At 39.1% G+C, this 13,826-nt stretch overlaps 1 protein-coding gene across 2 annotated transcripts in view; it reads left to right on the top strand.

Annotated features, from left to right (window-relative positions):
• Nucleotides 1-13,826, top strand: part of LOC109964316 (uncharacterized) — a 39,624-nt gene that overhangs the window by 17,710 nt on the left and 8,088 nt on the right. Inside the window, exons 3-5 of one of the 2 annotated variants that reach the window (XM_020607524.1) lie at nucleotides 5,258-5,419; nucleotides 7,750-7,897; nucleotides 10,639-10,766. In XM_020607524.1, coding sequence (XP_020463180.1) covers nucleotides 5,258-5,419; nucleotides 7,750-7,897; nucleotides 10,639-10,766 — 438 coding nt within the window. Of the gene's footprint in view, nucleotides 1-5,257; nucleotides 5,420-7,734; nucleotides 7,898-10,638; nucleotides 10,767-13,826 lie in introns of both variants that reach the window. The other variant, XM_020607523.1, reaches the window with a different exon arrangement.

Genomic DNA, 13,826 nt, shown 5'->3' with positions numbered 1-13,826 from the left:
GCTGTGTACTGGTCTCTGTGGGGCTGCGGATAAGATTAATCCCAGCCCTGATAATGTTAATGTGTCTGCCAGAACACCCTCTGATGACAGGCCACCGCCTCATCATTAACTCCCCCTGGGGAAGTGAGACTCACCTCCTGGAAGGAATACATTCTTATCTTAATGAGCCACCAGCAAACTAGTAGAGGTCTAGTAGGTCAACAGATGAGGAAATCCACCTGCTAAATATTACACTAACCCTTTGAACCTGATTGATGCACTTTGTATACACATAATACTGGCCTTAGTGTACTCCTTCTACTGATAACAATCTTTCTGATGTACATTGTGCCTTATACCTTATAAATAAACGTTTCACCTCAAAATTGTGTTTAGACATTTTTGTCATTATCAAAAGGAAACCAGTTGATTTTGTCTGTACTTTCATGATTACAGTACAAAAAGGTGCTAATAGCAACTAGTGCAGCATAAGTTTTCATGGTGTAGATTTGCCAAAATATGAAGAAATATTAGGAAATAACATGACTCACCTAACACTTCAATTCAGTTCATTTTCATTTTTTTGTATAGCACCAAGTCACAACAAAAATCGTCTCAGGGTACTTTACATAGTAAAGTCTAGACCGTACAGTATTATAAGGCCTTGTCAAATTGACCACAGGTAAAGCAGTGAAGGCATTACATTTCTGCAAGTTTGTGTTCTGCTTGTTTAACAGGTGTACCGTCTCCATTACTCCAATCTTTTGCAGGTATGGCTAATGAATAAAAAATAAAACCTCCTCTTTGCCCTGTTCCTCTCTGTGCCTGTGAGCAGCTCACTCTGGAACAAAATCCATGAACTCATGAACAAAGTATCTATAGTAGCACTGACATGCAAAGTGTTTACATTTCTTGGTAGCTTAACTTTTTCTGAAAACAACAATATTCAACAAATTTAGTTAAGACAGCTGGTCAATGTCCCAAAGACTTGTCTGTAAACCAAAGGATTAAAAACTCAGCAGAAAAGACTTAAAAGGTCAAGCATCATTAGCACTTAACTTAAACAGTCTACATGCTGCTGTAGATATTTTAGTTGGTTGATAAATGCCACTGGATTTGTCACTGCAAGTGACCCCTTTCAAGGCACAGTATTAGCTCTGCTGAAAGTATGATGACGCTCTATGACAAAAAAACAACAAACACTCAAAGCAAATATCATCGTCCTCTATACAGTGCCACATGGGAACTGGCTCACTGTCAAGAGCCAGAGCAGTCTACAGAGGATTTATCCATTAGAGGAAATGAGTGATGTTAGTCCTCTAACCTGTTATGGCAGCTGGCCTATTGTTTGGCCAGTGTTTCCATCCCACCTCCCAGGTGCCTGACTGCAATTTCAGGATCAGCTGTACAGGAAAGAGAGGGAGAAAGATCACAACCTGAGGTCACATCCTGCTTTTGTTGGGACGCTTTTAGGAACATTGGTGAAGATGATCAATATTTGCTCAAAATTTCCTCTTTCATTTTGCTGAAAAATGTGAACATCTGCTCTTCCTGGGCAAGCAGATATGTAAACACAACAGATTTTCAGTCCTTTTGTTCTCCTCTGGATTCAGGTACAGCTCTAAAATACTAAAAACTAGGTGACTATTTTTGCAACACAAAGCTGTAATTATTCCCCTCTTAGTGGTATACTGTATGATACAAATTTCTACAGCTGTTGGATGCGTTACAACACATTTATTTCTCCAATGGGAATGTGGAAAACAAGACATCTGACAATTAGTCACAACAGCATACAGTACAAGCTAATTCTGGCATGTGGTGATTATGCTGCAAAGATGCACACCATCATGTGCTTGATATGAATTTACCGAGACACAAGTGGAATGCTTGTGCAAGCGCAGCTTATGTAGTTCTCTTATGAAAATACTTTCAGAAGCCATAAAAGTGAAAACACAACAATATAAATAATACAACCATTAAAATACAGGACGCAGTTTCTATGTTTTTCTAACTTATGATTTATCTTTATCAACCTGTACATATTTATCTAAGGCAGGTCGAACAATAACTCTGCCCCTTATTGCAATAATACAGTGCAACAAATACACAAAAATGTCTATAGTATATAATTAACAGTATAATGCAACTTAAAATTAATAAGAAATTTTACAATAGGTAAAGTGTTTGATGTACACACCTCTGCTTTTAAATGCACTCAAAGAAGGTGAGTCAAAAAGTTTTAGAGTAAAATCTATTTAGTGGACATAATTTACTCTTGAACATAACTTTATTCACTATGTGTAGAATTATCTATGTATTTATACCAGTTTGTGTAACAGTAAACATTTTTGTAGACATAAATAACTGAGGGATAAATTAGTCATTCCTGGTATTTAAAAAATACAGGGCTAAGTTATGTGTTGCTTTAGTCCAGGTATCTCAGACTATCTCTACACTAAACCATCTTTCTCGCTTTGTTTCAGAATGTCTCATTCACTGCATGGGAAACAGTCCCAGATACTTCTCATTTGCTATGTTTCCACTATTGAAACCTAACGAGCAGTATACCCTGTACTTCCCTTAACCATCACCAAGCATAGCCTCCATCCTGCTTTTTTTTCCACAGTTTTTTTCTCTCTGTAGGTCTCTGTGTAGAGGAGGGAGGGGTTGCTCTCCTCTCACATGCAAACATCTGTGTGTTTACACACAGTGGTGGTAATGCTAATGGTTGCGCTGTGCAGACGCGGACATTTAACCAATCACAGATGTTTGCTCTGCTTGCACACACCTCCTTGCGTTCCTGGTACCTGATTTTAGCACTACCTCCTGAGGGGTGCTGAAATTTAGCTCCCAGAACGCACCTCCAAAGAGGGCTCCAAGGTCCAAGCAGGATGGCTCCAAGTCTGTGCTTGACTGGCCACTGAGAGACAGGAATGAGGAAATGCGATGCAACCAATCACAGTTGTTGTTGTCTGCATTGCAGCAATGTGCAGTTACATTTCTGGAGAAGTGGACGTCAGGCTACATTGTAGCTACATTGTAGGTCCTGCTTTTGTTGGGACGCTTTTAGGAACATTGGTGAAGATGATCAATATTTGCTCAAAATTTCCTCTTTCATTTTGCTGAAAAATGTGAACATCTGCTCTTCCTGGGCAAGCAGATATGTAAACACAACAGATTTTCAGTCCTTTTGTTCTCCTCTGGATTCAGGTACAGCTCTAAAATACTAAAAACTAGGTGACTATTTTTGCAACACAAAGCTGTAATTATTCCCCTCTTAGTGGTATACTGTATGATACAAATTTCTACAGCTGTTGGATGCGTTACAACACATTTATTTCTCCAATGGGAATGTGGAAAACAAGACATCTGACAATTAGTCACAACAGCATACAGTACAAGCTAATTCTGGCATGTGGTGATTATGCTGCAAAGATGCACACCATCATGTGCTTGATATGAATTTACCGAGACACAAGTGGAATGCTTGTGCAAGCGCAGCTTATGTAGTTCTCTTATGAAAGAACTTTCAGAAGCCATAAAAGTGAAAACACAACAATATAAATAATACAACCATTAAAATACAGGACGCAGTTTCTATGTTTCTCTAACTTATGATTTATCTTTATCAACCTGTACATATTTATCTAAGGCAGGTCGAACAATAACTCTGCCCCTTATTGCAATAATACAGTGCAACAAATACACAAAAATGTCTATAGTATATAATTAACAGTATAATGCAACTTAAAATTAATAAGAAATTTTACAATAGGTAAAGTGTTTGATGTACACACCTCTGCTTTTAAATGCACTCAAAGAAGGTGAGTCAAAAAGTTTTAGAGTAAAATCTATTTAGTGGACATAATTTACTCTTGAACATAACTTTATTCACTATGTGTAGAATTATCTATGTATTTATACCAGTTTGTGTAACAGTAAACATTTTTGTAGACATAAATAACTGAGGGATAAATTAGTCATTCCTGGTATTTAAAAAATACAGGGCTAAGTTATGTGTTGCTTTAGTCCAGGTATCTCAGACTATCTCTACACTAAACCATCTTTCTCGCTTTGTTTCAGAATGTCTCATTCACTGCATGGGAAACAGTCCCAGATACTTCTCATTTGCTATGTTTCCACTATTGAAACCTAACGAGCAGTATACCCTGTACTTCCCTTAACCATCACCAAGCATAGCCTCCATCCTGCTTTTTTTTCCACAGTTTTTTTCTCTCTGTAGGTCTCTGTGTAGAGGAGGGAGGGGTTGCTCTCCTCTCACATGCAAACATCTGTGTGTTTACACACAGTGGTGGTAATGCTAATGGTTGCGCTGTGCAGACGCGGACATTTAACCAATCACAGATGTTTGCTCTGCTTGCACACACCTCCTTGCGTTCCTGGTACCTGATTTTAGCACTACCTCCTGAGGGGTGCTGAAATTTAGCTCCCAGAACGCACCTCCAAAGAGGGCTCCAAGGTCCAAGCAGGATGGCTCCAAGTCTGTGCTTGACTGGCCACTGAGAGACAGGAATGAGGAAATGCGATGCAACCAATCACAGTTGTTGTTGTCTGCATTGCAGCAATGTGCAGTTACATTTCTGGAGAAGTGGACGTCAGGCTACATTGTAGCTACATTGTAGGCTATGGCATAGAGTATAAGGTTATGCTGTAGGTACATTGTAGATTTAATGCAGAACCATAAATCGAGCTTTACTTGGCGCGTCACATTTCAGTAGCTTCCTATAATGGAAAAACTAATAGAAAACCTTAGGGAAGCAGCTATATGCTGCACTTAATAGACAGTGGGGAATTTAACCAAAATGCTTTTACCAAACCAAAGAGTTAGTCCATAACATGTTTTCTCTTGTAAAATTTCAGTATTTCAAATTGGAATAACTTTGCCTCTGATAAAGAGCAGCACAACAGACAAAATGCCATTATAATGTGATGAGGACAAGCTTCTGCACCACTGAGATCAATAGTATATTGACAGGTTTATTTATGTGTTGACAGCATGTAGGGTCAGGAATCATTCTGACAAACCATGTTCAGTGTCACCCTGGCTGGAGTCTATGCCCCATTCAAAATGGTTTGCAAAGGCCACCAACAGTAGATCAGTATGCTACTGAATTAATGTGGCACAGTAGGTCTTCTGCCCTACAGAGATGCCATCCTGATGAGAACAATACAATAATGTAGAATACTATCAAATTTAAAAGTAGTAATATCTGTAATACCACTTGACTAACTAGCACACCTTCTGTTTGTCCAGGCACAGCAAGCAAGCTCCAACCCTCTGGGTTCAGGCCGGGGTTATCTGGAACACATCTGCCAGCTCATTGAGAAGATCGGCCAGCTGCAGGAGACCAACCTCCGGCTGCAGAGGCAGATCTGCAGCCTGCAGAAAGACAGCAGGATGGCAAAGACCAAAGAGGTGTGACTATTCTTTCACACATTTTTCTCAGGCTGTAGCTCTGATTTAGGGAACCAGTAGAACTGCCATCTTGAGAATAGCTCATTATTTCTGCTTATCCCAGACAGTAACAGTAAGCAGTGTGTCACAAACTGGGGGTATGGAGTTTGAAAGAGGTGGGTGTTTATTTTATTTGTATTGTCTATTTATACATGTAGTCTTTCAAAGAAACCAAGCAAAGAGTCACAGGGGGAATGAAGAAAGGAAAGGCTCAGTGTTATATATTTAATTTAAGTAACCACACTTTTAAGTTTAGAAATCTTCATGTTTTTAATCAACATTTCTACATCGAGAAGAAATATCTGATTCCTGTCTGATGGACCACCCCGGCTGCTCTCCTAAGTCTTTTTATCTGATCCCCTGCTGTAATCTTCTCATTGGCAAATCCCTGACTTGAGACAAAGATGACACATCAAAAAAGGAGAGCAGCCTTGGCTGGAACGCTCTCTGAATAGACCATTCAGAGAGCGCCGTGGTCCAGTGCTCACATCAACCACAAGCACAGGCAGAGGACCAACAAAAAGCATAGACTGTGCTCCACTATTCTTAAACTTGATTTTCCTTACAGTCTCCCAGAGCTCTGGACCTGAGTCTATTCAGTTATCTAAGGAAAGGACACAATGGAAAGGCCATTTCATGGTGTTTTCTCTTCTTCTTCTTAGTGCTTCTAACAGCCTTATTCTTTGCTGATGAGTTATGAGTCACAACTCCTCCCCTTTGAATCCTGAAACATGTGGTAAACACCTGTATGAGGGTTTAACAAACAGATAAGTTGGTCTTTAGAAGCATTAAAATGACTTCAGCTATCTGAAAAATTGTTTTTAAATAATAAAAAAAAAGAAAAAAGCAGTACTACAACCTTGCTAAAACTGCAAAACTAATGGCAGCCTGAGACTTTTGCACAGTACTGTATATTGATGTGTTTGGCCACAGTAGGTAGCTGTTTTCATTGAAAAAGCTCTAAAACTCCCTGTTCACTCCCTGCTCAGCACAAAAGAGCAGACAGACACAGAATTGTTGAGCATAGTGGTAAACTGGTAAGGTGATGATACTGTATATTCACAGCTTGTTTCTGCTGCCCCCATGTGAACAAAAAAGGAGCAGCGCTGGATAAGGGAGGTCTGTGTCTAACCATTTCTGTAACTTTCCATCACTGATGAGCCAACATTCACACTCCCATAACATCTTAACTGACCGGCTGTGTGGAAGTGAGAGGGGTTAGGCATTGTACTCCACTTTCTATCTCTATTTTTTCAAGTTACTCAAACATTTGTGACACTTTTTACATGTAACTCAGATTTGGATAAATCAAGTAACAAATTGTCTAGAAGTGTTTTTTCCCTGGTGCACTAACCCCACCCCCATGTTTATTTCTTGCCTTGACCACACTTCTTCCACGGCCCGACTGATCCAAGGTTATAAGATGTGTTTTTCAAACCACTGTGGCTGATTTCAAAGACAGACAATGGAGGCTCCCTGTGCAGGTCCAACCCAGGATGGGAGTGGACCTGTTAGACCCAAGAGGCCACGTAAAGAGTGTGACAAAGAATGAGACAAAATCAGGGTTAATATCAGTTTAGCATGTTGAAGATGGAGATCATTAAAAGCATGCAAAGCACTAAAATCTGACACAGATGTGGCTTTCTTCTTGCTAGATGCTAAGTACAGTAGCTGGCTAACGTGTATATGTCAGCATCATTAGCAGGCTGATGTTAGCATTTCAATTTTGTACTTTGTATTGAATTACTCTGGTTGGAGTCATTCCAACTGACTGCAACATTAGTGCTTTGTTGTCCAATTAGTGGAAAGATTAGAAAATGGATTAGAAAATGAAGTCATTTTTCTGGGTTTTTCTAATTTGTTCTCAGTTTTGGTTCCGGCTACACAGTTCTTTTATGCTGGACATAACACTACAGTCCATGTAGCATTTTAGTGAGAAGTTGTTAAAATCTATGCCATCAACACAACTAGGAAAGTGGGACGTTTATCAAAGCGTAAGATGACATTTTTCTCATTTTACATACAACTCATGGTTATGTGTGTCAAACATGTAACACTGAATGTGATGCGATAGTGGCTGGAACATTAATACTATATCAGTATTACTGGGAAAACATTCCTCTGTATAATTTGCTTGTGTTACTGCAGTTACATCTGCTACAAACAACATTAGATATACAAATGCATATCGCTAAAATGCAATAACAATGCATTGTTGCTAATATTACTTTTGGAGGTGTGGTACAAAACTGCTGTCATGCCATCTTTCTGAACAGGACTTTTTCCAGCAGCACTGCACTTGTGGAGCTGCCTCCCTGGCCTTCCAGGACATTCAGAAGAGACATTCAAGAAATGAGTTTTTGTCACTGAGTGGAACCCTCTCTGACCTGTCTACCATCCCTGAAGTCACCCAGCATCCACTCTTAGCAATCAGAAGAGGTAATACTAATGCATATCTGTGTCAAGGGAAGACTGTTTGAGAGCGTGCACTATTACACCCATTTGTACATTTCATCATATCAAAAAGACAACAACACACAAAAGACATGGAATTCTTGGGTAAGGTCACACAGGCAGTGGCACGGAGCCAGGGGAGGCCTTTATGGCAGTGCTTTTTATCCTGTGTGTGTGGCCATTCAAAACAGGAAAATGCAATTTTATCTTTAGAAGTTGTTCGCTATCGCTTCTTATGACCTGCTTTGCCTGAAACGTACTGGGAACCTAAGCACTATAGGTCAACATTGATTTAGAAAGTGGTCTGTAAACTAGAATGGATGCTCACAACATACATCTTTGGAAATAATTTTACCCTTTACCTTTGTTTTCTCTTCTAATACAGATAGGGACAAAAGAGAGAATACCATTACACTGGACCTCCATATAAAGAGGTTCAGACGGTCTGGTTAAATTATCTGCTAGTGCTTTTGCCATGTCAGACTTCTTTATAACAATGTTGTCCAGCAGTCAGCATACAGTTTTATTATAACTGCTAGAAAAGATGGAAGTTAGTGAGTCTGGGAGAGTAGGAACCAACCAACCAACAATCAGTGGTAGGAATGCAGCCTGTTTGGACAAGTGAGTACAAGTACAGATGTAGCTTAATCTAGTACATTAAAAGCTCTTAGATTCTAGGTGTTTCTAGGCATAGACAATAAAATATTCATTGGGTGTTCATTGCAGGCTATTTTGCTGAGACATACAAGTTGTTTACTCTAGGATATGCAGCTGGGTGCAGTGCTGGTTACTGAAACCACCCCTAATTAACCTTTAGCATTTAATTACTAGTAGGATCTGCACTTAATAACCTCCTCCAGTGGGATATGCCAGCAAACACACACATGCACAACCACATATTAATGTTTTCATTTCAGTGACACATCGAAATGGATCTAATAGTTATGTTAATAAAAAACTTGAGCAGTACTTAGGTTTCACAACCTAACCCTGAGCCAACCCCACATTTTCTCCCTTGGTGTTTACCCTGTCATTAGAGACAAGCTCCAGGTGATGTTTGTCATTACTACTATGTTTTCAGAGCATTTCATGTTGCCTGAGGAGGCAGTGGTGACCAACAGCTACAGTAAATGGTCCTGTGAGGAAAATGAAATTGTCTGAAGTGGGACACAGGCAGAATTCCAGGCATCCTCCTTATGATGTGAGCACAATGTCCTGTGGACTCTGGAATGCCTTAGTTCTTTCTCTGATGGACAAGAAACTGGATCTAGAAAAGAGGCTGAGAAGTGAGGAGGGATGGAGGGGCCCTGATTAGGTGTAGTAAATAGGAGTTAAGCTTTAAAGACATATACCACCAGTTTGTGGAACTGAAGGATAAGGTAGTGTTAGTATTGCTTGTTAGCAATGCAGAGCATCATTCCATGTTGGCACTGACTGACTTTCCTGTATCTAAACACATAAACATGAGATGTCTAATTTGGGAATTTCCACATTGGCCATAGTAACAGTAGAAACTGAACCCGTGATGGGAGTTCTGTTTTCATGGATGAGGGAGGAGTGGGTTGAACAGCAGCAAGAAACAGGTCTGTGCTGATTTCAGTCAGCTGTCATCACTCCCTACTCAACATACAAGGAAAGGCTTCTAACACATGAACCATCACTGCATCTCACCAATCAAACCTTTTTTCTTTGCTTTGCATGAGTTGTAAATTAGGGTGACTATTTACAGTGTGTAGAAGCCTAACCCTTGCTTAACTGAAACTGGCTTTATAGTGATATTCATAGACTAAGACAAAACCTTTTGGGATGGGAAACAAGGGGTCACATCATTCGTGTTTCCAGCAGAAGCTAGTGGCTGTTGTCAGTAAATAAGCTTTGATGAAATTACTGTGCACACAATCCAAATAGCTCATGATATATTACAGCCTTTAACAGCTAAAGAGTCACTTGGCGAAAACAAAAGAGAGCTAAAATTGGCCAGTACTCCTCAGGGGGCCAGAAACAAGTCCAACCCTCTGTCCCTTAAAGATTATGTTTATATGCTACTAACTTACAACAGCAAATATGTTTTGAAAGAAATGAGGGATGTATGAGGCTGTATCTGACGCTTGAACATTTGTCTTGAGAACAACCAAGTGTGGTTGAAACACTGATAATAAAATCACTGGACCTCAGAATGCCTTCTTCTCCTCAGCCATGACCAACACCAGGTTTTTGACATGTATTCATCAATTCTTGCCGACTTCCAGAGGTGGTATAAAAAACACTAAGTTCATAATGGTTGCCAAAGAGGTGTCATCATAGAAGTGATCCCTAAAGGTAACACTGGTAACACAATAAGCCATAGCCCACTATAATCAAGATATAAGGTAAGACATCAGGTTAACATTTTAAACTTTTAAGATATAAATGTGAATAAAAATGAACAAAAAAAAATTTCCTGGTAAAACGTAGTGTATTTTCACCTGTCTCCCTTTTAGGAAAATAAAAACTACAAAGTAAACACAACAATTTACTTAGATATGTGTGCACATGCAAAATTAGCTCCTTTAGGACTTCTGGTGGCCATGTGGAGCAAATAACAATAAAAGGATTGTTTTTTTAATTTAAAAACATAGATTGAACCATTTGAATACTAATGTCACTGTTGCTTACCCCAGCAAATGCCCCCACCCCCGCCCCACCTCACACACCCTAACTACTGCTTGTTTGGGATCTTGTTTCAGAAATGAGGAGCGAGGGCTTGAGACCAGTTCCACTGTGGAGGAGAGGCCTGAAACGAAGAAGTTACACTGAGGGGGAGGTCTGTTTCCTTGAGGACAGCACTGAAGGGCTCGCCATATCCCAGCGAAGGGTGAGATGTGCTCATGTCATAGATCTACTGAAAGAATCACTTTCATATTGTTTTTTGTTTTTTTTAATATAAAGTCATATGAGGAAAAATATGAGGAATATGGACTAACAGCCAGTTGCTAGTTTGCTTTTCAATATTAATATTCATTATAATACACTGACTATTACATTTTTATGTATTCTGCAGTACACGACTGTCTTTCTATTGAAATAAATCCATTTTATCACAGACCTCACTGCAACCAAACGATGCCTTCTTTTAAAGAATTATGACCCACAAGAAATGGGTGGTGCCGAGCATGTCTGCATCGTGACCGCTGCTCCCATAACACCGGGGCATTCTGAACGTGCATAATGTTCACATCCTATTTACTGCCTATAAGGCAAACAGGCGCCACAGATGTCTCACTGATGACACATGATGAATGAGACACTGCCTTGGGGCCTGGAGGAATGCTTCCCCAGCTGCTGGGAATTGACACTAATTACTGGAACAGGAAGGATGTTGTTACTCCAAACATACTTTAGCTTGGACACCATGCATTTAGGCTCTTTCCCAAGGTTTGATAAATGAATCTTAACTCAAGGACAGGTCCACTCTAAGAAATTAAATGTTACATTTACTTAATTTAGTTATGTCACCACTAAGATGGGATGAATAAATAAAAAAGGCTACAATTATTTCTGAATGTTGTTCACATATCTCATCTGTCTTAATTAAATATTACATCAAATAGTTATGTTGAATTCACTTAGCACACTTGAAATGACATGTTCATTTTACTAAATGTTTGCGTATGTTGTAGCATTTTGTTGATTGAATTCAGTTAGCTCTGTCAATGTGAGTGAATACAACTGATTTACTTTCACTTCACCTGGAGCTGACACTTGGTGAGAGGTGGGAAACAACCTGGACAGGTCACCGGTCTGTCATAAGGCTAACACAGAGACAGATGACCACTCATCCAGTGCCAACACACACTGGCATAGGGAGAGCATGCAAACTTCACACAGAAAGGGCCCGGTCAGCTGACAGGTTCAAACCCAGAACCTTCTTGATGTGAGGTGACAGTGCTGACCACTGCACGACTGTGTCACACTCACCGGGCTTTATTAACCTATTTCATGTCAGAAACATTGAGGAATGTGTCATTCAAGCAGTCATGATAACAAGTGACTTTTTAATCTAAAGTCCTTCAAGTTAGAATGAAATAAACCAAAGTCTAAACATCCCTTGTTTATGAAGGTGAAATCTTAGACATTGGAATTTGTAAAGAAAATAGATCCACAAATTTTTGACATTTTATTATCTGTTCTTCTGTTTTTTCAAAATTTATTTGTTCATTGGCGGGGCATTTTTGTCCAAGCCCAATTTGAAACACTTCATCTGAAATGAAACAATTTTCTGGAGTATTTCAGTAAAGTAACATATACTGTATGTCCTACAGCCTGTTGGCGTATCTAACTCTTTAAACCTTCTGTAAAGCTGACTCAGAAAACAGACATAGTTCAGATGTCTGCTTCCTTTTGATGCTGCAGCAAATGCTATGCCAACATCAGTGTTAATAACCAGAACAGGTTAAAAATGATAAATAAAGAAGTATTTAAATTCCAGCAGCTAAAACTCCACATTTATCTGCCTTTGTTTCTAACACTTATAAGACAAGCATCCTTAGATTGTGTGTAAGAGCAAAAAGCAGCATTTCAAATCAAAATCAAATACATATAAAAGTGGGAAATACATGGATTGCAAAAGAAATGTCATCTGCCTCTACTAAAAGCACATGGTTCACTAAGAACTGCAAAAATGATGTCCCTCCAGTGCGTCCTCATAATCTGATTGTTAAGTGGTGATGTAATATTGTGTTTCCAGGTCCAGACTTTGGTTCTTCTCCTTTCCATATGTTACAGTGTTGTTTTGCCCATTGTTTCAGTAGATCTGAATCAAAAATCACTGATCAGCTGTCACTTTACTGCTTTCCTTGCAATGGGAAGGAGAAAAGGAAATGGCTACAGTTGATTAGTTAGGTCACAGTATTGTTAAGTTAATAACAATAAAGCTTCTAGAAGTGCACTGTTTTGTTAGTTGGCATGACGTTAATGTGAACACAGGACACTGACATATTTTACACTGATGAAAGTAGCAGTAAAAGCTGGAAACTATTAAAAACATACTGTATAACTCGATATACTGTATATTGCTATATATTGGAATAAATTTACCACGAAAGTTTGGTTAGTATGCCAACAGGCAGAACAGAAACACTGACTACTCTATTTGATTCTTAAGAATATAGTCACTTTTTAACTCTCAACGATGCCTCGCTTAAAAAATGTCAATGTTTACAGCGTGGCAGGCTCCACCATTTGGATCTGGGGGAGTTTGAATCCATAAGTGGAACATTACATCACACAAGCAGATACAAGTACATGTACAAGGAAAGTAGATAAAAAATTTAGCTGCATGCTTTAATTTAACCTCCTGATCTAATGGGCGTGACACTAGAAAAACACAAGTTCCTGATGAGCTCAGTCAGAGGATGAGGTGCATCTGTTTCCAGCTAGTGTACAACTAAAGTACAACTGGTACAGTTGGTATTTTGGCTGTTTGGAACAAATCAACACACAAACAGTCCAGTAGTCCCAAACATGCAAACACACCTAAATGAGCAATGAAGCCTGTGGGGGCCGCTGTCAGATCTTTAAAAGCACTGACCTTCCAGTCACTTGTAGATAATTGGCATTAAATTGCTGATTTTTGATTTTTTTGATTTGATTTATTCTTTCAAGCATGTAAAGACAGTTGATATGTCAACACACATAATTTTACACATATCCAACAAATGCTAATCCAATATCCATTTGCTTATACCTAGTACATGCTTGAATGGAGTAGGAAGAAGTCAGACTTATCCAGTCCTACCCCATGACATCATCTTACCATCATTGGTTTGCAAGCAGTAAATGATTCACTTCTACCCACACACATATTATACTAAAAATAGATTTTAACAGTGTTAACATTCTTACATCACACAAGTAATATACTAAAGAATTATTA

Source organism: Monopterus albus, unplaced genomic scaffold (assembly GCF_001952655.1).
Source record: "Monopterus albus unplaced genomic scaffold, M_albus_1.0 scaffold87.1, whole genome shotgun sequence".
In the NCBI taxonomy this organism is placed as follows: domain Eukaryota; kingdom Metazoa; phylum Chordata; class Actinopteri; order Synbranchiformes; family Synbranchidae; genus Monopterus; species Monopterus albus.
This window is presented reverse-complemented; position numbering and strand designations above follow the sequence as displayed.